Raw genomic sequence first — 27628 nt, 5'->3', positions numbered from 1 at the left:
ATTCCTTTCTGTTTTTAAGAGCTCCCTCAAAACACATTTCTTTCTCTTTGGTTTTTATATCTGTCTGAGATGTTGGTTTTACTGTTTTATTATGGTTATTATTATTTTATTGGTTATTATTATTTTATTCTGTTCCTCTCTTTTCTTTTGTCTGTGTACAGCACTTTGGTCAACTGCATTATTTTAAAGTGCTTTAGAAATAAATTTGAACCATTTGAACATGGTTGGGTTCAGTGCAGAGCAGGATTGGTCCTGTCTGGAAGGTCACCTGACCAGACCACCCCCACCATCGGGACCACCTGGGTTAAAACAGGAGCAGGTAAGGATCATTCAAAAAAGCAAGGTCAGGGTCAAAGCAGTCGGAAATGATGATATCAGATTAGGAACATTTACCAACAATGTGATAGGAATCAACAAAGACTTTGTGTTGTCTAGGAGTGTTTGGAGGCTCTTGTATACATGCAGACATGCTGGGTTTAGTCCTCTCCTGGTCCAAAAGTTTGGAATTAAGTTGTGTGCCCCCTGGGGGTTCAGTAGTGGCACCGCAGCCTCTGTGATCTCCAAAAGTTATTATTTCTCAGAAACAACTGAAAGAATGATATTTTTTAGATATTCAATATTGTCTTGGCCTGACTTTGCGAGGTACTGCAGTTCAGAATTCCGTTCTGGAGTTTGTTGTTGACTTGCTGTTGGTCCTGTGTCTCTTTATAAGACAAGATAAGATGTGACATATATTTCACTGTGGAGACAAGCAAGGTCTCAGTATTAGTGCAGGATCAGGTTGGGTTTTGCCTACGATTGTCTATGTTTTATATTTTCTTTGAAAATATAAGTATTTGCACATTTTTGGATTTCACTTTTTGGAAAAGTATAAAAAAAAAAAAGCACTACTATTTGGAACCTCGTTGTCTATCTCCTCTGACTCTGTCAACTGGGCGCCCTGCACCAATAAAATGTTCAACAGCCAGGGTTCTTCCAATCCTATAGAAACCCACCACTTATCCTACAGACATCAACAACTTATAGACCAGTTTCCCTCCTCTCATTTCTTTCTAAAATCCTTGAGAGCTGTGTCTACAATCAACTATCACTTCATCTGTCACAGAACAAACTCTTGGATCCTAACCAGTCTGGCTTCAGAACAGCCCATTCTACTGAGACGGCCCTTCTGGCTGTTACTGAGCAGCTACATGAGGCCAGATTGGCAAAACTGTCATCGGTTCTTATTCTCCTCGACCTCTCTGCAGCATTTGACACCGTTAACCACAAGACTCTCTTGTCAGTCCTGAAGAGGCTTGGAATTCAGGGCTCAGCATGGCAGTGGTTTGCTTCCTACCTTGATGAGCGATCTTACCAAGTATCTTAGAAAGGATCCACCTCTACCTCACGTAGACTCTCCACTGGTGTCCTTCAAGGCTTGGTACTAGGTTCTCTCCTTTTCTCCCTCTACACGAGATCACTTGGTGAGGTAATTTCCTCACATGGATTATCCTACCACAGCTATGCCGATGACACACAACTCCTCTTCTCCTTTCTTCCCTCTGATCTACATGCTGCTTCCAAAATCTCTGCATCTCTAACCAACATCTCGTCTTGGATGGCAGCCCATCACCTCAAACTCAATCCCACCAAAACTGAACTAATATTCATTCCAGCAGATTCTTCACCTCATCAGGATCTTGCTATTTTCCTGGACAACTCACAGCTCTCTCCTTCTGCAACAGCCCGCAACCTTGGAGTAACAATAGACAACCAACTCTCCTTCTCAACTCACATCAGCAATCTTTCCCGCTCATGTAGATTCCTTCTCTACAATATCAGACTGGTTCAGTCCTTAGTAATCTCACGACTGGACTACTGCAACTCCCTTCTAGCTGGTCTACCTCTATGCACCATCCGACCTCTACAACTCATACAAAATGCAGCAGCACGACTGATCTTCAACCTTCCCTAAATCACCCACTCCACCCCTCTGCTACGTTCCCTCCACTGGCTCCCAGTAGCTGCACGCATCAGGTTCAAAATACTGATGCTGGCCTACAAAGCCAAACATGGAGTAGCACCATCCTACCTCACAGCCCTTATTACACCTCGCACTGCACCTCGTATACTCCGAGCCTCCAGTACCGCTCACCTGGTCCCTCCATCTCTGAAGGTAAAAGGAAGACGCTCATCTAGACTCTTCTCCGTCTTGGCCCCTCGGTGGTGGAATGAACTTCCCCTCGAGGTCAGAACAGCTCAGCCACTGAGCACTTTCAAACGGCAGCTCAAGACCTTCCTCTTTAGAGAATATTTAGATTAACTTGTAACTTCCTTATTGTCTAACTTCTGTACAGAATCTACAACAAGAGTGAATAAAAAGATTGTATTCATAGTTGGGGGTCCTAGTGAACCAGAACTGATCAGTTCATTGATGGTAACTTTAAAGAACGTTGTAAGTCGCTCTGGATAATGGTGTCTGCCAAATGCCTTAAATGTAAATGTAAATGTTCAATCTGCCCTGGTTGTGTCTTGTCCCTGTCAGGTCATTGTGCATTTAACTCTCCTGTGTACTCTGTGTCCTATTGAATAAATCCCCTGTCCGCATATGTCATGCACATTCGACCTCTGTTTCCTGCCACAGACAAATTCAATTGATTCTATATTGGCTATTTTTATGACAACTCAAACTAACTGTATATGGACAGGACTATCACTAGAAAGTGGACTCATCCTTTTCATAGGGAAAGTAAAAGGTTTAGAGATAATTAGTGAAACCTGATGGTATCTATAGTTTCTAAATGCACACTAGGTGCCACAGCGAAACCCGCAAGGGCTGGGTACACCTGACAAGAACTCCCAGAACACTGAGGGCAGGCCACGCCACCTTAATTCCCTGTACCTGTATAAAGAAGGTCCTACCCCATGTTACGTCCTGGTCTAGGTCAGGAACTTGAACAATTATAAAGAGGGAGGGAAACAAATAATAAAACAAAACAATACAAGTCACGCCTTGACACACCGTCAGGCCACGAAAAGCACCGGGTAGACTAAATGTGAACAGGGCATCTGTCCTGCGTATTTTCCCTCTCCCCCTCTCAGTCTCCCTCTCTCCTTCTTTGCTTCCGCGTCGCAGCATGCCGTCTTTAATGGCATCACACCGATGGGAGCGCGAATCAGCGTCAGGTCTGGGAGGAGTTCCGTAAATTACAAAAACGGAAAAACACCAACAAGACAGAACATACAAACCACACATCACATGATCACGGGACGTAACACCCCGGTGTTCCGGTTTAAGAATTGAATGCTGAACCGATGAAGGGGTCATGGTTTCAATCTGAGTGTAAAGGCTCATGGTTTTGGTGTATAGCTTTCTGTATTTCAAGTGGTGCATGTGTGGAGAATTTTGACTTCCATGTTTCCAGTTCCCTCAATCTCAAAACTTGTTCCTTTGTGTTTCTATATATATAAATCAAGTTTTTGGTGGAACTGCCCCCTTTCTGTATTGTAACAGATATGAAGAAGATTTTTGTTCTTTACATTCTGTACCTTCAAAAAGTATTTTTAATAATGGAAACACAAATATTAGTTTTAAATTATTTATTCAACCAATTAGTACCAAGAATCCATGACACGCCTCATGCTCATGAAGCGCATGTTGCCCCAGCCCATATTCATGAAGTTCCTGTACTCTCCAGGTCCGAAGTACCACATCCTGCCTCTGTAGTGGGGCTGCTCGTACATGAGCCAGTGGCCGTCCATCACATGACAGGACATGCAGCCGTTCATGCGGTAGCGGTCCATGCAGTTGTCACAGTCGTCCATGAACTCGTGCATCTGGCCTCCGAAGTCATTTCTATCGTAGATCCTCATTCTGTAGTTTCCTCTGTACTGTTGGGCAGAAGGAAATGGAACATGTCAAAATAATATAACAGCATATGCTTGTCTATGGCTTAGCAATATTCATCAAAAAACATTTACCATGGGAATCCAACGACAAGATCTGATGCAGTTGTTCCATCCAAACATGTTCATGTAGTCACCGTACTCGCCCCTCCTCATGAAGTAGCTGTTACCCATGTAATTCATGCCATCGTAGACCATGAAGCAGCCACTGTGCACCCTGCAGGAGTGGCAGCGGCTCATGTAGGAGTGCATGTCAGAACAGTCACCCATACAGTCCCAGGAACGTCCCATGAAGTTCCTGTCCTCGTAGAAGGTGACCTGGAAAATATTGGACAATGAAGAATGACAAATTATTCAATGCATGAAAGAAAATAAGTAACTAGACTTCATTTGATGCGTTATGTCTTACCCTGCCCATGTTCATGTTGCTGTCGCTGCTGGTGTTACTCATTTTTCTGAGCTGGTCGGCTGCTGTTGCTGCACTGCTCTACTCCTCTAGAATCCTTTAGTTTTATACCTGGCTCAACCCCCAAAAAACTGACCTCCTATTGTAGACAAACCCCTGACTTGGCAAACTGGGTCAATAGAAACGTAAAAAGGTAAAAAGACTCTTTGAAGTAGTAGATAGAGCCTGTGCCATTTAGAGCCTGTGTAACTACATTTAGTTGTAATGTCTATTCTGTGTAATATTGGAATGTTCAGGAGATCTGTGATTTTCATTAAACATGTAACAAAAAAAGTTTAATATTGTATTTTTCCGTACTCCATGACATCCAGAAGTCCAATATGATTTTGAATTTGAAAGAAAATTAGACAAATAAAATATATATAATATATATATTCCATATGTCAATACTGAAGATTTTAATATTTCTAATAATATTTAATATTAATATTTAATATTTCAGAAGGGTCAAGTGTGGGGGGTGTCAACTGTAGGGCCTGTCAAAGCCCATTGAGACATACTGTATGTGATTTTGGGCTATATAAGAAATAAATGTTGTTGTTGTTGTTGTATATCAAGTTAATATTACTTCACAAAAAACACAATGTGCTACCATGTTTCTATCGTAGGCAAGAATGGAAAAACCAATCACCAGTTCCAGAGAGTGAAGAACATGTTCTACATTGAAGTGGCAGTGTTATTCCAGATCTGACTAGAAATAATGGACGTCTGATTTTGAGGATAAAGCATGAAGTAAAAAAAGTATTTATTAGGCCTGGGATTGATGCCTATTCCATGCATCACCTATCAGAAAAATAAAAAGGTGTTGCACAAGAAAATGGTGTAAATAAACAGACAAACCCCAACTCTCAATTGCAAGGGGTTATTAGTTATTCTGTGTAATTTAGGAAAGCAGAAACAAATTGGGCTGCAAATGTCCTGTAATTGAATTTAAGATCAATAGGTTTTAATATCACGCGTTTATGGTCTAAAAAGCTTCCAGGGTGAATTTCTCTCTTCCGGGTATCTGTGTGAAAATGCTGGTGTATCAGCTCAACCTCCAACCTGACCTGTAACCCCAAACTCGTCGTACATACAACAATGGTGGACATCGCATTTGTGGTTGTGCTGCAGAAGCTGCATAACCTCATGAAGGAACAAGGTATCCTTGCTATGGTGCACAATTTCTAATGAAAAGACAAGGCTCACCACTCAGGAACTAGATGCCGCACAAAGAGAGCTGGTAGTTACAGCGCCATTTACATGTGTGGAGAGGGGCTTAAAGCAGCGTTCAGAACGTTCTCTGAATCTCCATGTGGATGACAAAATTTCAGATAATGCTCTCGTGTGGCCACAAGTTATTTAGGAACCAAAAACACATTATTGAGGGAAGCGTTGTTGTGTGGATGGGGCTGAATCAGAATGTCTACAAAATTATTGATTTAAAATAATTTTATTTTGAGACACCTAAAAACTGACTCTTGTATATGGACAGGACTGTCACTAAAAAGTCAACTCAGTGTATTCATAGAGAGTATCAACATTTTAAAAATGACAAGTAGAACCTGATGGTCTTCGTATGTTCTAAATGCCCACTAGGGTACTAATGGAAATGTTGTTCTTTACAATCTGCAACATCACTACTAAAGGGTTCTTGCACATTTTTACAAATGAATTTCCATGACTTTTCAATTACTCTGGGGCAAATGTTCATGACCATATGTTCTCTAAATTTCTGTGCAAATTTGAAAAAAAAAGACAAATTTACCAAAATATTGTTAAACTAAATTTATGGCGACCCTGAAAATCTTAACTTCAACAACAGGGAGGCAACAATAACAAACAAATATAAATAAGTAAAACTCATCATAAAAGTGATCATTGCCACAAACGCTGGGTGATCATACGATTGATGATCGCTATAAAATTAATCTCAGTGATCCGCTTTTGGCATTTTTCACGATCACAGCACGACTTATTGTGGTAGCGGAGGCCGGACAACCTGACTGTACCTTTGCGAGGGAAGAGGAAACGAGTGTGCTTGATGTAAATAGTGGAATGTTGCATGTTGAGATGTGTGCTACACCGGGGTTAAATAGAGTTTAATTAGGTGGTTAGAACACAGAGCAGCTGTGTTCTCAGTGTTCAGTAAGTTAAAACTGGGTGTGTTACCCACTAGACTACAACATCTCATGATTTTTCCAGAACTTTATATATTTATTTTGTATTTCAAAACTTGTCAAGACCTGGAAAATTTTCTTTTCAAATTCCTTGACATTTGCAAAGTTTTTAATGACCACAAAAAAACCTGCTTCTGGAATTATGAATTTTGAATGAATTATCAAAATAATGGAAACTGAATTATTTCTTTTAAAATATTACATTTTATTCAATTATTTAGTACCAGGAATCCATGACACGCCTCATGCTCATGAAGCGCATGTTGCCCCAGCCCATATTCATGAAGTTCCTGTACTGTCCAGGTCCGAAGTACCACATCCTGCCTCTGTAGTGGGGCTGCTCGTACATGAGCCAGTGGCCGTCCATCACATGACAGGACATGCAGCCGTTCATGCGGTAGCGGTCCATGCAGTTGTCACAGTCGTCCATGAACTCGTACATCTGGCCTCCGAAGTCGTTTCTATCGTAGATCCTCATTCTGTAGTTTCCTCTGTACTGTTGGGCAATTGGCATAAGCAATTATGACAAAGTAATTCAATGCAATTATCGTTCCCTTTTTGTCAGAAATATATATTTACCATGGGGATATAGCGGCAGGACCTGATGCAGTTGTTCCATCCAAACATGTTCATGTAGTCACCGTACTCGCCCCTCCTCATGAAGTAGCTGTTACCCATGTAGTTGGCTCCATCATAAGCCATGAAGCAGCCACTGTGCACCCTGCAGGAGTGGCAGCGGCTCATGTAGGAGTGCATGTCAGAACAGTCACCCATACAGTCCCAGGAACGTCCCATGAAGTTCCTGTCCTCGTAGAAGGTGACCTGGAAAACATTGGACAACGAGGAATGACAAATTATTCAATGGATGAAAGAAATTAAATAACTAGACTTCATTTGAAGCATTATGTCTTACCCTGCCCATGTTCATGTTGCTGTCGCCGCTGGTGTTACTCATTTTTCTGAGCTGGTCGGCTGCTGTTGCTGCACTGCTCTACTCCTCTAGAATCCTTTAGTTTTATACCTGACTGAACCCCCCAAAAAACTGACCTCCTATTGTAGACAAACCCCTGACTTGGCAAACTGGGTCAATAGAAACGTAAAAAGGTAAAAAGACTCTTTGAACCAGATGTGTCATTTACTTCATTTACTAGTAATGTCTATTCTGTGAAATATTGGAATGTTCATGAATTCTGTGTTTTTCATTAAACATGTAACAAAAAAGTTCAAATTGTTATTTTACGTACTCCGTGACATGAATTTTAATTTATGTACTCCATGACTTGAATTTGAAAGGAAATTATAAATAAGACAAGTAAAAAAAAAAAAACATTATATCTACATAATGTCGAATATTTTTTCCCAAAACTACAATGTGCTACCATGTTTTTAAAGTAGACAAAAATGGAAAAACCAAACACCAGTTTCAGAGAGTGCAGAACATGTTCTACATTGAAGTGGCAGCATTATTTCCAGAATGAAAAGGGGGTAAATAAACAGACAAACCCTGACTGTATTATCAGCTATTCAGTGTAATTTAGGAAAGCAGAAACAAATTGGGCTGCAAATGTCTTGTAACTGAAGTTAAGATCAATAGATTTTAATATCACACTTATTTGGTCTCCAAAAGCTGTTACATCAGAAGCCCCGTCCACACAAGAATGTTTTCTTCTATAAAACAGGAAAAAAATTCAATCTAATTTGGCACTGTGTCCACACGGAAACAGAGTTTCAGTCGACCCGTAATGGTTAATTTCTATAAAAGGGTCCGAGAGTGAATTTCTCTTTTCCGAGGTGGTGAGTGACAGGAGAATGGTAGCTAAGCTGTCATCCCTGTTGAACAACATCTCCCACCCCATGCAGGAAACTCTGACAGCACTGAGCAGCTCCTTCGGTGGCAGGCTACTGCACCCAGGATGTGGGAAGGAGAGGTTCAGAAGGTCTTTTCTTCCAACCGCTGTCAGTCTCTATAACAAAGATCTCACAGCTGACCACACATACACAGACAAACACGCACACTCTGTTAAATTGTTAACTGTTTAAATTGTAAATTTGTACATATATACAGATACATATTTATCTTATTTTTTGTGCTGCTATTACTTTCTGCTTCTGTCCACTTTCTGCCGTGACAAGTGCAATTTCCCACTTGTGGGACTAATAAAGGTTTATCTTATCTTATCTTATCTTATCTTATCTTATCCGTGTGAAATTGCTGATCTATCAACCCAACCTACAACCTGACCTATAACCCCAAACTTGTCATACATACAACAATGGTGGACACCACGTTCGTGCTTGTGCTGCAGCAGCTACATAACGTCATAAAGCAACAAGAAATCCTTTCTACAGTATACATTTTTAATGAAATGACAAGACTGGAGAACAGGGAGAGGAACTACATGCCAAACAAGGAGAGCAAGGAGTTAAAGTCCCACTCACGTGTGTGGTGGGGGGTTTAAACAGCGTCCAGGACGTTCTCTGCATCTCTGTGTGGATGACAACATTTCAGATAATGCTCCTGTGTGGACGCAAAGTTTTTAGAAACCAAAACCCCGTTGTAGAACAAAGCGCTCTCGTGTGGATGGGGCCTGAATCAGAATGTTTACATGTCCAATATCTAATTTCAATATCAGCAAAAAATATTTTATTTAAAATGGTCATATTTTGAGACACCTCAAAAACTGACTGTTGTATGTTGACAGGACTGTAACTAGCAAGTCAACTGATGTCTCCATATGTTTTAAATGCACACTGGAGTAGTTGTATTGGCAGAGATTTGTGCCAGTAGAAAATGAAATTGAATTGAATATATTTGAACCTGAACTGCACAAACTGAAAATTAATTGTACCAACTGAAATTGAATGTATTCATTTGTATGTGAATTCCAAGGAAATTAAAGCTGCATTTTACGTTGTTACGTCCTTTGGGCCGTAGGGTGGTTTGGGGGGGTGCTCTGTGTTTGGTGTGTGTTTTCAGACTGTTTGCTGAGTGGAGATTGGGATTTATGGCTCCGCCTACCTATTCCCTCATCATCAGTCTGCCAGTCAACTCATCAGACAGGAGCATTTAAAGACAACTCCAGCCGCCAGACGGGGCCCGTTGTTGTGGGGCCGGAGGAGGATAGAGAGGAGCGTTTCAGAGTGTTGAAGAAAAGTTAGATAAAATCTTTTGTTGCGTGTTAGAGTGGTCAGTGTTGTGGTTTTTGTTGTGTGTCCTTTTATGGTGTGTTGTTGTTATGTACATCACTCTTGATTTTGGTTGGTTGTTCACTCCTCACTGTAAACAAAAGCAGAATATTTCACTTCGGCCTGGTACGTGTGTATTCCCGCCTCACACGTCCCTCTCCTTCGTTGTCATGTTTCCCAACCCCTAGACGGGGACGTGACATACATCCCAGAAAAATGTGGCGCAAATTTATTTCTCCAAATCCAAATTCCAGTACCAGTTCATTATGTTGCGACGCACAAACTGGATCCTTCAGAAAAACAATTAGAGTCAAATCAATATATCTACTACTAAACATCACTACTAAAGGGTTCTTACACATTTTGAGAAAATAATTTCCATGACTTTATAATTAGTCCGGGGCAAATTTTCATGACCATATGTTCTCTAAGTTTCTGTGCAAATAAAAAAAAAATGTCAAATTTACCAAAACTAAAACTAAATTTATGGTGTAAAATGGGACGTGCCATGATGTTTCTGCACCTTTTTTTTAGCGTAGATGTTCATCACCTCCGTTTTCCGCATCTCTGTTAAATGGCCCCTGAGCAAGAGGTGTGAAATGGCAGCCATTTGTTTTGCAATCCCTCACTCTGCCTTTGTCTGCCACAGACAGGAGACACCGGGGACATGACAGCAGAAACAAGAAATTCTGAATTCTGACACTTCCTTCTTTGAGTCAAATGTATAAAAGAATTGTCTCGTGGACACTAGACCTTTCCTCTCAAACGTTTTTTCTCCTGGACCAGGCGACTTCAGGCTTTTCTCTATCTTTCTCTATCTTTTTCTCCTGTCTTTTTTTTGGGGGGGGGGTTCTGTAATATTTACATGTAACTGCAATAATAATTTACCGGTGTTAATAAATTAGAAACTGTTCATCCTTTTAACCTCTATTGTGCCACGCCTCTTTCTGCCAGGTATTATCAAGTTGGAGTGGTTTTAATACGGTGCTTTTGTGTGTAGAGAGAGAGTTTTTTTTTTACTATTGTCCACAGTTTTAAGATGGCAACCCTGAAAATCTTGACTTAAACAACAGGGAGGCAAAAATAACAAACATAGAAGTGATCATTGTCACAAACGCTGGGTGATCATACGATTGATGATCGCAATAAAATGAATCTCAGTGGTCACCATTTTTGACGACTTATTGTGGTGGCGGAGGCCGGACAACCTGACTAGTTTTGCGAGTGCTAGACTATGAGGAAATGTGGGAATGTTTCATGTTGAGATGTGTGTTACACGGGGGTTAAATACAGTTTAGTGTCGGTGGGCGGTTAGGCACCGTCTCCGTTTTGCGGTGCTGGAGAATAAGAGCAGCCGTGTTCATGGTATACAGTAAAAACTGGGTGTGCTACTGTGATGTTTGTGGTTATGTTGTATTCTTCTGGCGACAGATAGATGGAACCCCCTTCCTATGTGTTAATAGTTAGGGAAATGTAACTTGAACGCAAGCATGAGCCAGAGAACATGGGCATAAATCATCAACTATAATTTATATGACTTCTAAATTATAGTTAAATGATAGTACTCACACAGTATCATTAAAGATACTATTAGAGATACTATAGACCTGCATTAGTTTTAAATATTGTAGTTGTAAACAAAGAAAAACGTTTCTTGTGCATTCTTAATGGAACTACGTACTTCATTATACATTCATGCGTCAATCAGATTTCAATGACTTTTCCATAACTTTATGTTTATTTTGTAATCCAAAAATTTTCAAGACCTGCAAAGTTCTTTTTTCAAATGTCATGACTTTGCTGACTTTTCAATGACCGTAGGAAACCTGCTTCTGGAATTATGCATCTTGAATGAATTATCAAAATAATGGAAACTGAATTATTTCTTTTAAAATATTACATTTTATTCAATTATTTAGTACCAGGAATCCATGACACGCCTCATGCTCATGAAGCGCATGTTGCCCCAGCCCATATTCATGAAGTTCCTGTACTGTCCAGGTCCGAAGTACCACATCCTGCCTCTGTAGTGGGGCTGCTCGTACATGAGCCAGTGGCCGTCCATCACATGACAGGACATGCAGCCGTTCATGCGGTAGCGGTCCATGCAGTTGTCACAGTCGTCCATGAACTCGTACATCTGGCCTCCGAAGTCATTTCTATCGTAGATCCTCATTCTGTAGTTTCCTCTGTACTGTTGGACATAGGCATAAGCAATTATGACAAAGTAATTCAATGCAATTATCGTTCCCTTTTGGTCAGAAATATATATTTACCATGGGGATATAGCGGCAGGATCTGATGCAGTTGTTCCATCCAAACATGTTCATGTAGTCACCGTACTCGCCCCTCCTCATGAAGTAGCTGTTACCCATGTAGTTGGCTCCATCATAAGCCATGAAGCAGCCACTGTGCACCCTGCAGGAGTGGCAGCGGCTCATGTAGGAGTGCATGTCAGAACAGTCACCCATACAGTCCCAGGAACGTCCCATGAAGTTCCTGTCCTCGTAGAAGGTGACCTGGAAAATATTGGACAATGAGGAATGACAAATTATTCAATGGATGAAAGAAATTAAATAACTAGACTTCATTTGAAGTGTTATGTCTTACCCTGCCCATGTTCATGTTGCTGTCGCCGCTGGTGTTACTCATTTTTCTGAGCTGGTCGGCTGCTGTTGCTGCACTGCTCTACTCCTCTAGAATCCTTTAGTTTTATACCTGGCTCCACCCAAAAGAAACTGACCTCTTATTGTGGAAAAACCCCTGACTTGGCAAAGTGGGTCTATAGAAACATGAAGGTAAAGAGACTGTTTGAAGTAGAGTAGGGTTTGTGTCCTTTTCTAGTAATGTCTATTCTGTGTAGTATTTGAATGTTCAGTATATCTGTGTTTTGAAAAATTGTTTGAACCTGTCTGAGGTTCAACTATCTCTCTCTCTCTCTCTCTCTCTATCTATCTATACATATACACACACACACACACACACACATTGTCAGATTACAAGAAGTTATGATTTGTAATGTAAATTCTACATTTTATTTTTCCTATTTGCCCTATCATCCACACACAAAACAAAAACACCAACTTTTTATAGTCATAGTGTGATAGGTAGGAACACCACTTGGGGCCACCTAGAGGGCATCATGTCATCAATCATGACAGGAAACTCATTACACAATTTAATATTTTAATATGAATATTATTTATCCAAACATAAAATCAAATATTCTAATTGTATTTGTCTGTAAATGGTTCTATTTTTGTAAGCTTGGAATGAGAACTTAATGTCTACATTTAAAGCAAATACTTTGTGCTACATGTTGCTACAGCAGGTCAGAAAAACAAAGTTCAGTTCCAGGGAGTGCAGTTCATGCTTTACATTGAAATTTACATAGCCCTTGCCAAAAATGTTGGACGTCCGATATAGAGAAATAGAACTTATAGTTTAGAAAGCTTGAAATAAACAAGAAAAGCATGAAATGGTCATGAAACTAGCAGAAGTAACACAAGTATTTAGTAGACCTGGGATTGGTGCCTATTGCATACACCACTAATCATAAAAAGATCCTGATGTTTAGCAAAATATACAACAAATTTTCGGGTAGAAAGAAAAGGGTGGAAAAACAGATAAACGGCAACTCTGAATTTCAAGGGTTCAGTGCTATTGAGTGTAAATTAGAAACATCAATACATTGTGCTGTGTAACAGGTGTATATATATGTCTGTTGTATGTACTTACACAAAAGTACTGTTTTTACTTTGTTTTATTTAATGCTGTTTTCTTTATAGACATCATTTCCCATCATTCCATGCCGTCTATTTAAGGTATTGCATTACTTCCTTCTCTCACTTTCATTCCTCTTATGAGAGCAGGTAAGAAATGATGGCTCAGCATCCTTTATAGTCTCGCTTTTGATTAAATTTTCTGTGTGTATTTTTTATGTTGAATCATGACATGCTTGTTTAATATTGTTTTATGTATGTTAATTCTTAGTTCATTGTATGTAGTTTGAGTCTGATTGTCCTGACTCACGCTCTTCCATTTCCCATATGGGAGCAGGAGCAGGGACCGGAGAAATAAACCCGACTGCAATTTGCCATGTGAACATGACCACGTCGTCATTCTCCACACCTTGTGTCCACACACACCTGAACCGAACGAAAAACACAACACAGAGACTAAGACCGGTTACAGCCTCACATATGTTTTAACATGAATAAGCTGAAATCTTTATATCAACTGTCCTGGCTTCCAAAAGCTATTATAGTACAATAACAACTGAATGTATCTGAATATTTGGATAATTAAAAATAAATATAATCTAAATTTAATTTATATATATGTATATATGTAGATAGATAGATAGATAGATAGATAGATAGATAGATAGATAGATAGATAGATAGATAGATAGATAGATAGATAGATAGATAGATAGATAGATAGATAGATAGATAGATAGATGGGTCTCAATATGTCTAAATGAACACTAGGTTAGGAAAATAATTTTGTTCTTTACAATCTGCAAAATCAATTCTAGAATCATTCAATTACTAGAACTATTAGTTATAAATGACTAAATTTATTCTGTTATCTAGTACCAGAAATACATTGTTCGCCTCATTCTCATGAAGCGCATGTTGCCCCAGCCCATATTCATGAAGCTCCTGTACTCTCCAGGTCCGAAGTACCACATCACATGACAGGATATGCACAAATTTAAATAACCAGTGGAACCTGATGGTGTCCATAGTTTCTAACTGCACACTGGAGTAAGAGGGGAATTTTGTTCTTTACAATCTGCAACATCAATTCTATTTTTTTCAAATAATGAAAACACAAACATTAGTCCTAAATTATTTAATTTTATTTAATTATTTAGTACCAAGAATCCATGACACGCCTCATGCTCATGAAGCGCATGTTGCCCCAGCCCATATTCATGAAGTTCCTGTACTCTCCAGGTCCGAAGTACCACATCCTGCCTCTGTAGTGGGGCTGCTCGTACATGAGCCAGTGGCCGTCCATCACATGACAGGACATGCAGCCGTTCATGCGGTAGCGGTCCATGCAGTTGTCACAGTCGTCCATGAACTCGTACATCTGGCCTCCAAAGTCATTTCTATCGTAGATCCTCATTCTGTAGTTTCCTCTGTACTGTTGGGCAATTGGCATAAGCAATTATGACAAAGTAATTTAATGCAATAATCGTTCCCTTTTTGTCAGAAATATATATTTACCATGGGGATATAGCGGCAGGACCTGATGCAGTTGTTCCATCCAAACATGTTCATGTAGTCACCGTACTCGCCCCTCCTCATGAAGTAGCTGTTACCCATGTAGTTCATGCCATCGTAGACCATGAAGCAGCCACTGTGCACCCTGCAGGAGTGGCAGCGGCTCATGTAGGAGTGCATGTCAGAACAGTCACCCATACAGTCCCAGGAACGTCCCATGAAGTTCCTGTCCTCGTAGAAGGTGACCTGAAAAACATTGGACAATAAAGAATGACAAATTAATGGATGAAAGAAATTAAATAACTAGACTTCATTTGTTATGTCTTACCCTGCCCATGTTCATGTTGGTGTCGCTGCTGGTGTTACTCATTTTTCTGAGCTGGTCGGCTGCTGTTGCTGCACTGCTCTACTCCTCTAGAATCCTTTAGTTTTATACCTGGCTCCACCCAAAAGAAACTGACCTCTTATTGTGGAAAAACCCCTGACTTGGCAAGCTGGGTCTATAAAGAGAGGAGCATTGAAGTTCTTCATTTTAGTTTTTTACTAGTATTATCTAACCTTTGCTGGAGAGATTTTCATATTTTTTTGAAGGAGCATAGAGTAAGCATGGAGTGACTTCCACAAAGAAGCAGTCATACTTTTCCAAGTGAGAACAAATATGGTAGTGTTATCATTTATTAAAAATGCATTTGGAAAAAAAAATCCGGTGTGACTTCATTGACTAAACTGTGAACTGTTGTATTGTTTTCTGCTTAGAACAAGGCCTACATATCTAAATGGACAGAATGCAAACATCCAAAACTGATTCCAGAGCATGCCATTCATGTTCTATGCTGAGGAAATGGCTTGAATCCAGTACTCATAAGATCTCAGATTTTGAGACATGGAACAGCATTTTTTTTTCATGCTTTGTATTGATTAAGATCTAATTTTCTGAGAGCAAGAAAAGAAATTCAAACAAATGACCATCAAAGTTCAATACTAAATGCAATTTTTAAAAAATCTGTAAAAAATGTATTCATTTCAGTAATGGCTGAAATTGTTTTGTAGATTTATTCTGATATTATACTGTTTATCTCTGAAACTCAAAAGATTTTAATGAAGACTTGAACACTTAAAAACGTAAAGACTTAAGTAATGAATTTGAAGGATTATGTGGAATATGTGGATATGACTGACAGCTGTCACTTTGGATTCTTCTGCATTCTGGGTCATTTAATTTTCCTTCCACCAATATGTCACACACCCAGTTATACACCTTGTTCGTGAGCCATCATAGACATTTTCAAGACCACACCCACTTCTACGTAAAGCATGCAGGTTATTGGTGCTTTAATTCAAGAAATGGAGAATTTTGGCATTCGTGACCACTCCCAACACACAACGGCTTCAAATTCCACATCTCCCCCGAAACTGTGAACAACACCTACTGAATATGAGGGTTTATGAATCTGTATGATTTGCAGTGTAGAGTTGATTTCTGTCCCCACTCATCTTAGTACAAAAAAGGTTTCTGAAAGCTTTTCAGTGCAGCACCAGAACACAGAGCCAAAAGCTGTACTGTTGATGGGTCCGTGGGGAAAAAGGGAAGGCAAGATCATAGATGTTATGCCTCCATTGGCTGGATACCCTTATTAAGGTCAGCCAAACCGAAACGAAGCCCAAAGTGCATAAATCGAAGGATAAGCAGGCTTGTACAAAACCAGGCTGCCCCATTGTGGCTGGTACAATGAACGGCACCGGCAGTGTTCAGGAAGGCCGTGCAGGGGCGAACTCGCCCGCTGTTGGGGGGACAGAAGGGGGTGGAGATTAGTCATGACTGTGTTGTATTGTCGTTGTTGTTTTGTGTGCGTTTTTTTTTGTCACTGGGTCATCCGAAGAGCGGAGAGGCGCATGACCGGGTGACGGCGCAGTTTGAGGCTCTGCGTTTTAGCCCCTACTGTGTGGCAGGGTTCGGAATCTTCAGGAAAGCCGCTGGCGTGGACGCTACTAAGCCACTCGCCAAGATGCAGGAGAGCCTGGAGTCTTCGTAGAAGAAGCAGCTGTAGCAGGTACGCCTGCGGTCGGAATGGCCATTCGTTGGAAGTGTGTTTTACTGGCCTGGCCTGAGTGCGCCTCTTGTCTCCCTTTCTTGAGGGCAGTGAAGCTCAGGGATCAGAGCAAGAGATGCCGAAGCAGGACAGAAAGTGTCATCACCGAAGCATCGACCTCAAGCGCCCCTGAACGGACGCTTTCCCACAAAGTATTTGCGGCTTGGCGGAGACTGTTGGCGAGGCATGTAGAACGTGTGGCAAATGGAGAGGGGCTGCTGGGACAATGCAACTGTCAGGTCAGTCCAGGTTAGTTAGATGGTTCTGCGCTGGTTTTAGGCTGGCCTGATCTCAATTAGTCTCTTGTCTTCTTGTCCTCAAAGGGCCCAAGATTGAAATGTGAAACGGAACCAGGCGGAATGGAAGTTGCAGCACAGTGGCCACTATCGCAGAACTTTTCACTGGAGGTTTTTCTAGGAGTAAAGTGAATGCGGTGTACTTCTTCATTAGTCATCAGGAAGAAGCCATTTGAAAGCCATTGCTCAAAACAATGACTGGAAATGTGTCTAACCCAACAATAGAGAATAAAAAATATATATCAAACATTTTGAGTGGTGTTTTTTTGCTCTCAGCTTCATACAAAGCAAAAAAATACCTCATCTTGCACTAAACAAAGACAAATCAAAGACTTTTCACAGAAAATCTCTAGAAATTCCAGAAGGAATTTAATTTATCTGGTATCATGCTTATCTAGTAAATTTCCTCTTCTTCGATTGCTTGTTTTTTTGTAATATTGTACTTTTATGACTATTGCTGGTATTGTACAGTAACCTGTGTAAAATGAAAAACACCTACATTGAAATGTGAGTATGTAGATGATGTGTTTGTTATCATGGGTCTGGATATTCCAGAAATCCATTGGCCAATATACAGAACAGGGCTAGAATCTATAAAAGGTAACTTCTGTTATGAAAGGTTTCCTTTTTCTTTCAACAATTTTGGTTTGAGAGCAAATTCTTTATATCTGAAGATCAGTAAGTGTGCAGCTCTTATTAAAGCAACAGCTAATGTTTTTTTTTTCATTATTATGAAAATGAAGAAAAAAATGAGTGAAACACAAGTATTATAAGTCTTACATTTGTAGTTTATTAAACACTTAATACCAGGAATCCATGACACGCCTCATGCTCATGAAGCGCATGTTGCCCCAGCCCATATTCATGAAGTTCCTGTACTCTCCAGGTCCGAAGTACCACATCCTGCCTCTGTAGTGGGGCTGCTCGTACATGAGCCAGTGGCCGTCCATCACATGACAGGACATGCAGCCGTTCATGCGGTAGCGGTCCATGCAGTTGTCACAGTCGTCCATGAACTCGTGCATCTGGCCTCCGAAGTCGTTTCTATCGTAGATCCTCATTCTGTAGTTTCCTCTGTACTGTTGGCCAATTGGCATAAGCAATTATGACAAAGTAATTCAATGCAATAATCGTTCCCTTTTTGTCAGAAATATATATTTACCATGGGGATATAGCGGCAGGACCTGATGCAGTTGTTCCATCCAAACATGTTCATGTAGTCACCGTACTCGCCCCTCCTCATGAAGTAGCTGTTACCCATGTAGTTGGCCTGGTCGTAGACCATGAAGCAGCCACTGTGCACCCTGCAGGAGTGGCAGCGGCTCATGTAGGAGTGCATGTCGGCACAGTCGCCCATACAGTCCCAGGAACGTCCCATGAAGTTCCTCTCCTCGTAGAAGGTGACCTGGAATGGATTTGAAAATCATAATAGTCATACACACTCTTAAACTATCATGGTTAAAATATAAATAAATCCATAATTTTCTTACCCTGCCCATGTTCATGTTGCTGGGGCTGTTACTCATGGTGATTCTGAGTTGTTAGGCTGCTGTTGCTGCACTGTCCTCCTGATGGTGTAACCCTTACTTTTATACCTGGCCTAACCCAAAGGATGAGTGCCTCCCATTATGTGTAAAAACCTGACCTGGCAAAGTGGAATAGTGGCTTTCAAAGAGAAGAAGGCAAAGTCATTCAGATCAAATCCAATACTAGTTTTTTACATGCTGTACTGGTCAGGACAAGAGAAAAGAAACAGAATTGTCAGGAACTGACTCCGGACGGGGCACTCCGGCTCCGCAATTCAAGCTGGAGTTCTGTTGTGTTCATGTCTCCAATTATCCCGATCGTGTGAAGCTGTATAAATGTTTGCCTTTTGTGCTTCATCCTTGTCGGGTCCTTAACATCTGTGTTGTTTTGATGTGTGAACCTATATGTATTGATCCCTGGGCATTCAGATGGTCGGGTTGGGAGGTGTGAGGTGTGTTGGAATGACCTGGTTCAGCATCCTTATGGCCTTATGGCCACAGTTTGTGCCACACGTGTTGGACTTTTTTTCTCTTCTTAGACAATTCATCACCAAACCTGCACTGACACCAATTACAGGCTCACTCTACCCTGGAAGGGCGTCCTTCTCTGTATCACTCCTTCCCAACATTTTTTTGTGTGGATTAGGTTCAAGTGTGGGGGGTGTCAACTGTAGTGTCTGTCAAAGCCTTTTGAGACATACTGTATGTGATTATGAGCTGTGTCACGCTGGCGAGCTGATGGGGGAAGGAAGCGCAGAGGCGGGACATATTGGGAAAGGGGTTTTAATTAATAAACAATAAAGAAACGCAGCACGGTGGCCGAAAAACTATGAAACTTAAACGGGGAACAACATAAACGAGCCCGCAGGCGTGTGCCGATTGCCAGAACTCAAAATACAAGTACACCGTTTCCAGGTCAAGTTCATGCCAGTGTCCACTAAAATGTCGGAGCTGCGGAAGGGGCGGAGTTACAGTCTTATAAAGGTGGTCAGAATTGGCTTCAGCTGTAGCGATCACCTGGAGCCAATCCTGACAAGCCGTATAAGAAATAAATCTTGTTGATAGCCACCACCGTTTTCAGTGGGTCTGACAGTAGCAGTGTCGACACAAATCGAAGTGAAAGTGAAGTGATGGTCATTGTGAAACACAGCAGCACAGCACACGGTGACACAACGTAATGTGTCCTCTGTATTTAACCCATCACCCTTGGTGAACAGTGGGCAGCCATGACAGGCGCCCGGGGAGCAGTGTGTGGGGACGGTGCTTTGCTCAGTGGCACCTTGGCAGATCAGGATTCGAACCGGCAACCTTCTGATTGCGGGGCCACTTCCTTAACTGCAAGTCCACCACTGCCCCAGTCCTATTGGTCCTGACTATGCCTCACCTGACCCCGCCTTAAATGTTCCCATAGGGAATCCTGGACCAGAACCAGGTGATCATGTTTTTTTGCTATCTCTGTGTGTGTGTGTGTGTGTGTGTGTGTGTGTGTGTGTGTGTGTGTGTGTGTGTGTGTGTGTGTGTGTGTGTGTTTGTTGTGTCTTTTTGTGTCCGTCTGTCCCCTCTTGTCATCCCTCGATGCCCTTGGGTGACGCCCCTGACCCTACTGCACCAGCCCAGGGCCACAAATCTCAGGCTGGCTGGGCTCATGTGTCCCCTTGTTTAGTCCGGGGGGGTTTTGCTGTGGTGCGCTTAACCCAGATATTAAGGGGGGATGCAGTATGTGTTAGGGACTCCAGGTTGGAAATCCCCAAGGCTGGAAGGAGGTGGGACAAAGGGGCATAATGCCTAGAGGAGCAATGTGGTCCTTACATCCAGGTGACTTGTAACCAAGGATGGGCTGGGGCAATGCACCAAGACAGGACAGGAGTCAGAGAAATGGGCTGGGGCACCCCCCCCCAATGTCAGGGTGGGTGCTGTTTTGTCTCCAGGCTCGCAGCCATGCTGGATGCACAGGGAGGAGGCATCGGAGTTCTCTAGCCCGCTTCCTTGCTAGAAACACAAGGAGAGGCTGGCTGAGCTCCCAGGCTCACCTCCCTTCAAGAAGCGCAGTGGGCTGTTTTATAATAATAATAATAATAATAATAATACATTTTATTTACAATGCACTTTACATTTAACAAAAAAATTGCAAAGTGCATACAGACAATGAAATAGTATTATAGAGCATTTAAAAACCTGAGAGGAATACCACATTGACAATTAGCAAAAAAAACTATATTTGCTAAATAAAAACGTTTTCAGGCTTTTCTTAAAGCATGTCACATCCTGTGGAGCCCTCAAATGTGGAGGTTCCACAGTCTTGAGGCCATGCTGGAAAAGGCCCTATCCCCAGGAGGGTGGAGAAGGTGAGTGTTGGAAGAATGGAGAGTGCATGAGTGACATTGGGGGGTCGAGTTCTGTTAGATCTGGAGGTGCATTACCATGCAGACATTGAAACATAAGGAGGGACATCTTGTAGTGTTCCTCACTCGCATCAGACTCCCGACCGCATTGTTCTGAACATATTGACGTTTTTGGGGGTTTTAAGAATGTTAAATTGCTTTTTTTTCGCACTCCCATGACATGCTTTGACCCGAATGTTTGCTGCATTTTTTACCTGTTTTTTTTTTTTTTTTTTTTTTTTTACAAATTCACCTGTGCCTCCTTCCAACAGCGTGACGTTACAAAGATGTGTTGATTTACTTGCATTACCTCCATTACTTCTTGCAAGTTCAGAGGCCAAATCCTTCTTTACAGAGTTATGAACACATTCTTCTGATGCACTTCCAATTATTAGGAATGTATTTCTGAACTGTGTTTTAGAACTAAATATAGATTTTATAGATTATATAATTTTATATAATTTTACATTTTCCCGTTTTATAAATTTATATATATAATTTTTTTTGCTGAACAAATATTTGAAATCAATCATTTTAAAATAAAAACTAAGTAAAATAGATGCAAATCAATCTTTAAATAATCATTTATTAATTATTTAGTACCAGGAATCCATGACACGCCTCATGCTCATGAAGCGCATGTTGCCCCAGCCCATATTCATGAAGTTCCTGTACTCTCCAGGTCCGAAGTACCACATCCTGCCTCTGTAGTGGGGCTGCTCGTACATGAGCCAGTGGCCGTCCATCACATGACAGGACATGCAGCCGTTCATGCGGTAGCGGTCCATGCAGTTGTCACAGTCGTCCATGAACTCGTACATCTGGCCTCCGAAGTCATTTCTATCGTAGATCCTCATTCTGTAGTTTCCTCTGTACTGTTGGGCAATTGGCATAAGCAATTATGACAAAGTAATTCAATGCAATAATCGTTCCCTTTTGGTCAGAAATATATATTTACCATGGGGATCCAGCGGCAGGACCTGATGCAGTTGTTCCATCCAAACATGTTCATGTAGTCGCCGTACTCGCCCCTCCTCATGAAGTAGCCGTTACCCATGTAGTTGGCCTGGTCGTAGACCATGAAGCAGCCACTGTGCACCCTGCAGGAGTGGCAGCGGCTCATGTAGGAGTGCATGTCGGCACAGTCGCCCATACAGTCCCAGGAACGTCCCATGAAGTTCCTCTCCTCATAGAAGGTGACCTGAAAGGTTTTGCATTTATTTTTAGCGATTGCACACATTACTAACAGTGATATGAAATGTTGAAAATTTCTTACCTTTCCAGAGTTCATGTTGGCAGGGGTGTTCTTTTTACCCATCTTTCTGAGCTGTTAGGCTGCTCTTGCTGCACTGATATCATGGAGGTAGAAAACCGTATATTTATACCTGGAAAGCCCCCATATACAAGTACCTCCTATTGTGAGCAAACTCCTGACGTGGCTAAGTGAAAAAGAGGTAAACATGATAACTGTCAACATAGGCAATTTTTCTGTTTTAGTACAGTAAATAGCTTTTATTCACCACTTTTGTAAAACTTTGGTGTTCTAGTTGTGATTCAGAAGGTGGCAGTGTTGAGCTGTTCATCAGGGAAAAGCTGTAAAAGTTGTACTTCATAATGCAAACTCACAGAAACATTTAAAAAATGCCTTTCCTCTGAAATTCTTTAAGTCATTTTTTAGTTCCAGTGTAAAACAGTAGTGATGCCTACATGAATACATCTATGTTACTATGGTCCTATTTTCTCCATTGTTCTCTTGGTACACATGAACCTTTCTAGCAATATACCTGTACTGTTTTGCTGGCACTCACCAACTGGAATGCAGAATGAAAAGAAAAATCCAACAGAAATAACAACCTCCAAATTTTGTTTACCATTTATCTAATTTCCAAAGACAATAAACAGATTCAACATATTTTATGTACACACTGCACTCCTTACACTTTCCAATTAGTTTACATCACAATTAATCATCACTGAAGCAGTCAATACAAAGTCAATCTTCCACATACAGTGTATTGATCAATATTAGTTTGATCAATGCACTGAGTACAAAAATTTGTGCTTGTTGACATGCAGTATGTGCAAAGCCTGTGCCTTCACTGAATCCAGGGACATTGTTTTGTGGTAAAATCACACCATCCTACCATGTTACACTTACCTCTGTTTTGGCCCCATTTTACTCTGCCAGGTCAGGTCTTTACACACAATAGGAGCTGCATATTCTTTGGCTTTGGCCATGTATAAATGTAAGGGTCACTCCAGCAAGAGGACAGTGCAGCAGCAGCAGCCTCCCCGACAGCTCAGAAAAGATGAGTAACACCAGCAGCCCCACTACCATGAACATGGGACGGGTAAGATTAATTTACGAATCACTGGAAAAGCTGGGTTTTTTTCTCTTTCATGGGTTACAACAAGTTGTAAATGCCTTCCAGGTCACCTTCTACGAGGACAGGAACTTCATGGGACGTTCCTGGGACTGTATGGGCGACTGTGCCGACATGCACTCCTACATGAGCCGCTGCCACTCCTGCAGGGTGCACAGTGGCTGCTTCATGGTCTACGACCAGGCCAACTACATGGGTAACGGCTACTTCATGAGGAGGGGCGAGTACGGTGACTACATGAACATGTTTGGATGGAACAACTGCATCAGGTCCTGCCGCTATATCCCCATGGTAAATAATAGAAAATCAATTTAAATTAGCTTGAAAAAGTCCATGTTGTATTAATCACATTAACATTTATCTGTGTCAACTAAACAGTACAGAGGAAACTACAGAATGAGGATCTACGACAGGGATAACTTTGGAGGCCAGATGCACGAGTTTATGGACGACTGTGACAACTGCATGGACCGCTACCGCATGAACGGCTGCATGTCCTGTCATGTGATGGACGGCCACTGGCTCATGTACGAGCAGCCCCACTACAGAGGCAGGATGTGGTACTTCGGACCTGGAGAGTACAGGAACTTCATGAATATGGGCTGGGGCAACATGCGCTTCATGAGCATGAGGCGTGTCATGGATTCTTGGTACTAAAAAATGAAAATAAATAAACTATAATTAATTGAAATCACTTGCTCTTTGAATTTGTCTCCTTTACATTACACTGAATAGACAGTAGCTGTCACAATCCTGACATATTACTGTCAGGATCCGGTCCGGTAGGGGCTACTCCTGGTCCGGAGGTCGGACCGGGGTTTCATGTTCGTCCTGTGCTATTATGTCCTGGTTGTTTTCATCTGTGTATTTTTGTATAAAGCTGCCCTGTTTGTGTTTGTTCGCCGTTGGATCATTGGTACGTTACAATTCCGGTATTTTGGAATTTCATTTTGTCTAGTGTTTTTGCCAGGTCATCGGCAGCATCCTGTCCTGTTTTGTTAATGTACCCTCACGTGGTCATGCACACTCCACAACAATGGTGGAGGTGTGGACAACCATGGTATCCAGCATGGTCCCGGTGCTCACCATGGTCCACAATGAGAGCTGACATTGTAGGGGGCTCTGAGCTTATGTTTGGTATTGACTGCAGTTTGGTATTGACCGCAGTTTGGTATTGACTGTGTTCCCGATTCCCTGATTGTGTGTACCTGATGTTAAGTGTATAAATGTAGCCTCATTTTGTCTTGTCCTTGTTGTGTCCATGTGTTTTACCTTGTCCTATCTGTATGTGCATTGTTTGAAGTAAATCCCATTTTTAGGTTGTGTGAATGTGTCCTCTTTCCTGCCCTGTCCTGCCATCGTGACAGTGGCACAAAGTTCAGTACTTGGAGTAGCCTCAAATACAAATGTGATATGTTTTTTTTCATTGTTGCACAGAGCACAGCACATGATGCAAATAATGAAACAAGTCTTCTGCATTTAACCCATCACCATGTGAGCAGTGAGCAGCTATGAGAGGCGCTTCCCAATATTTTCAGTGTTGTTTTAAGATTTTATTTTGTGTTCCCTGGTTTCACACCCTTGTGGTGTGGCAAGGGGGTCCTACAGTCCCCAGTGTACCTATGCACTTTTCCAAGATGTCACATGGGATGCATGGAGCAAAGTAAAAGAGCAAATGTAAACACTGCAAACCCAATTTTAGTTAGCCGCAAAAGTAGAGTTGAGTTTGTGGGCATTTATTCCGCAAACGTATGACAGCCACAGCTGCAACACCCATCGGTGTTGACGATTGTTTAGCTGCACTGCATGCGAGGGGTTCTACATCCAGTGAAGGTGGTCACATGTTGTCAGCAAGTACCGCCCTCAACAGGAAGTGAGGCCAGGTCCGAGGCCAGGTCCAAAGAAAACATTCAAGCTGTTGGTTGGTTCGCTCCGCCTGGCTGTTGGATTGGGGGTTGGAGCAGTCAAGGAGCTTGCAGAGTGCCTTCCCGAAAAGGTGTCCCCATAGCCCGATAACGGAATCCAGGCCATGTGTGTCCAGGGGCATTGAGGAATCAGTAACAAAAGGAGTGATCCAATAGGAGGAGCAGGATATTTTTTTTGGCCCACATCACACCTGCCACCAGAATGCAAGGCGGAGGCATGTTGTCGCAATGGAGGCATGGATAATGTTGACAAATTTCTCCAATGCAAGACCAATGACCGGCAGACGCCCTTATCCAGAGCCACTTAAAATCAGTAGTTACAGGGACAGTGTCCCTGGAGCAACTTAGGTTTAAGTGTCTTGCTCAGGGACACAATGGTAGTAAGTGGGTCTTCTGGTTCATAGGCGAGTGTTTTACCCACTATTCTACTACCACCAAATTCACATATACATTGAGCAATAGATGATATAAATTGCGGTATTTGATTTGATCTCTAAACTTAAATATAACTGTTATTGAAAGGGTAACATATGTATGTAGCAAAGGCATTGTAGCAAGAAGTTGTATAATTAACTTTTACACATTTCAAAGTAGCCGTGAACTTAGAATACTTGTTGTGTAGACCCACAGGGAAGTGGGTGTGGTGGCTGGTGAAGGTGCAGTAGGCTGATGTTGTAGTCTGAAACGTGATGGGACTTAATGCCACTGGCTGACCTTCCACCGGAGTGATCCTTACTGGTCTGGGTAGGGGTTCAACTGGAATGCCACGGGGAGCCCTTCATGGTAGCAGCGTTCTCGTTTGATCTTCCTAGTTGCATGAGTTCCTGTCACAGTCCCAGGTCCGACCTCTGACCCACAGAGGGGGTCCTGGGATGCCCGCGGGAAAGGCCACCTGGAAGCAGACACTGTTCAATGTGGTTTTGTCCCTTTGTCGCAGTTAGCCATTTATCGCCACATTACCTAACCACCTCTTGTTTTGATCCTTTCGATCCTGCTCTTTAGGACTGCCCTTTTGCTCCCATTTGGATATCAATGTTTGCTCACCCAAACATGATCACCCAAACACCCTCTTGAACAATCCCTCATTGTACTTTGCTGCCCACAAGAAACAATTAAAGTTTATTTCTACACTTGACACATTCCTCTTCGCACCCTCCAAGGTACATGCCAAACACACCACATTTGCTCATTTCCTTTCCAAACCTGCCCAAAAGACACATACTTTCCAGAGACTTCAGCTCCATAGCTTTTCCCTCAGCAGCTCTCATGTCTGCAAGTGCGCCTTCAGGCGGCATGGTTGATGTCTGTGTTTGTGTCACGTGACTCCAGTCATGTGACTGGGATCACCGTGTCACCAGGTAACACAACTCCCATAAATTGGCAAGATGGCCACTGCCAGCTGCTCAGTCATGGATTGGCATTACTCAACTCGACTCGGCTCTATTCCTCCTCATCTAAGTAAATCTGTCCTTATCTGTCTCCTCATTTATCTACTCATCCTTTTGTCCTGTTCCTTCCCCGATCCTGTCCTTCATGCGAACATCAACATCCGTGGGGTGTTGCAGCTTATGCCAGCTCACGTTTGCAGATTAATACGGTAGAAACAGGGGTTCTTGTTCCCACCAACACATGCTCCGTTTCTGTTCCGCGTCAGAACCGTGACAGTTTTTTTCTGTCCACGTAATGTGTTAAAGTGTTTCCACAAGATGGCAGTAGTATTCACTTGAAAAAGGAACATGTTCATGTCCTTCTTTCTGGTTCTATGTCACAGCAACATAGATTAGGTCAGTAAAGTAATAAATATGACTTGCCTCATTGTCTTGCAGTGCTGAATTCTGTTTCACTTTTTTAAATGTTAGCTAATAAAACTGACTTCCAAACTCCTCACACAAACTCCTCAAAAATGTACATTAGAAATGGACTCATTAACATGAGTCAATGCTTGTGGTTTAGAAATGCCGGCATCCAAAACCATAGTTGTTAACTAGTTTAGCATCTTAAATTGTATTGTTTGAGCTGATGAAAGTGTGATTTTAAACCATAGTTCAGATTATCAAGTTCATCTATCAATTAACTAACAAAGTATGATCCGT

The 27628-nt window shown here is 41.8% G+C and overlaps 7 protein-coding genes and 1 long non-coding RNA gene across 8 annotated transcripts; 2 read left to right on the top strand and 6 right to left on the bottom strand.

Annotated features, from left to right (window-relative positions):
- Positions 1-3591: 3591 nt before the first annotated feature.
- On the bottom strand, positions 3592-4306 carry LOC114774780 (gamma-crystallin M2-like). The gene is made up of 3 exons (XM_028966424.1): positions 4295-4306; positions 3961-4203; positions 3592-3870 (listed from the first exon to the last, which is right to left on the bottom strand). The coding sequence occupies exons 1-3, from the start codon at positions 4301-4303 to the stop codon at positions 3592-3594; spliced, it is 531 nt and encodes a 176-aa protein (XP_028822257.1). The 5' UTR covers positions 4304-4306.
- A 2421-nt stretch (positions 4307-6727) lies between these two features.
- On the bottom strand, positions 6728-7438 carry LOC114778435 (gamma-crystallin M2-like). The gene is made up of 3 exons (XM_028967116.1): positions 7424-7438; positions 7090-7332; positions 6728-7006 (listed from the first exon to the last, which is right to left on the bottom strand). The coding sequence occupies exons 1-3, from the start codon at positions 7436-7438 to the stop codon at positions 6728-6730; spliced, it is 537 nt and encodes a 178-aa protein (XP_028822949.1).
- Positions 7439-11611: 4173 nt separating this feature from the next.
- LOC114781959 (gamma-crystallin M2-like) lies at positions 11612-12321 on the bottom strand. The gene is made up of 3 exons (XM_028968130.1): positions 12307-12321; positions 11973-12215; positions 11612-11890 (listed from the first exon to the last, which is right to left on the bottom strand). The coding sequence occupies exons 1-3, from the start codon at positions 12319-12321 to the stop codon at positions 11612-11614; spliced, it is 537 nt and encodes a 178-aa protein (XP_028823963.1).
- Positions 12322-14574: 2253 nt separating this feature from the next.
- LOC114773740 (gamma-crystallin M2-like) lies at positions 14575-15282 on the bottom strand. The gene is made up of 3 exons (XM_028965907.1): positions 15262-15282; positions 14937-15179; positions 14575-14853 (listed from the first exon to the last, which is right to left on the bottom strand). The coding sequence occupies exons 1-3, from the start codon at positions 15274-15276 to the stop codon at positions 14575-14577; spliced, it is 537 nt and encodes a 178-aa protein (XP_028821740.1). The 5' UTR covers positions 15277-15282.
- A 1536-nt stretch (positions 15283-16818) lies between these two features.
- Positions 16819-17430, top strand: LOC114766655 (uncharacterized). Its single transcript, XR_003742840.1, has 3 exons — positions 16819-16984; positions 17075-17262; positions 17347-17430. It is a non-coding gene; the product is annotated as an uncharacterized LOC114766655 (long non-coding RNA).
- A 689-nt stretch (positions 17431-18119) lies between these two features.
- LOC114769682 (gamma-crystallin M2-like) lies at positions 18120-18857 on the bottom strand. The gene is made up of 3 exons (XM_028962909.1): positions 18810-18857; positions 18482-18724; positions 18120-18398 (listed from the first exon to the last, which is right to left on the bottom strand). Exons 1-3 carry the CDS (start codon positions 18843-18845, stop codon positions 18120-18122), a joined length of 558 nt encoding a protein of 185 aa, XP_028818742.1. The 5' UTR covers positions 18846-18857.
- A 2937-nt stretch (positions 18858-21794) lies between these two features.
- LOC114769662 (gamma-crystallin M2-like) lies at positions 21795-22580 on the bottom strand. The gene is made up of 3 exons (XM_028962872.1): positions 22503-22580; positions 22185-22427; positions 21795-22101 (listed from the first exon to the last, which is right to left on the bottom strand). The coding sequence occupies exons 1-3, from the start codon at positions 22542-22544 to the stop codon at positions 21823-21825; spliced, it is 564 nt and encodes a 187-aa protein (XP_028818705.1). The 5' UTR covers positions 22545-22580; the 3' UTR covers positions 21795-21822.
- A 935-nt stretch (positions 22581-23515) lies between these two features.
- Positions 23516-24267, top strand: LOC114769676 (gamma-crystallin M2-like). The gene is made up of 3 exons (XM_028962897.1): positions 23516-23577; positions 23659-23901; positions 23989-24267. Exons 1-3 carry the CDS (start codon positions 23536-23538, stop codon positions 24265-24267), a joined length of 564 nt encoding a protein of 187 aa, XP_028818730.1. The 5' UTR covers positions 23516-23535.
- The last annotated feature ends 3361 nt before the right edge of the window (positions 24268-27628 follow it).

Source organism: Denticeps clupeoides, chromosome 2 (genome assembly GCF_900700375.1).
Source record: "Denticeps clupeoides chromosome 2, fDenClu1.1, whole genome shotgun sequence".
NCBI classification, from domain to species: domain Eukaryota; kingdom Metazoa; phylum Chordata; class Actinopteri; order Clupeiformes; family Denticipitidae; genus Denticeps; species Denticeps clupeoides.
The sequence above is the reverse complement of the archived record's forward strand: the minus strand, read 5'-3'. Positions and strand labels throughout refer to the sequence as shown.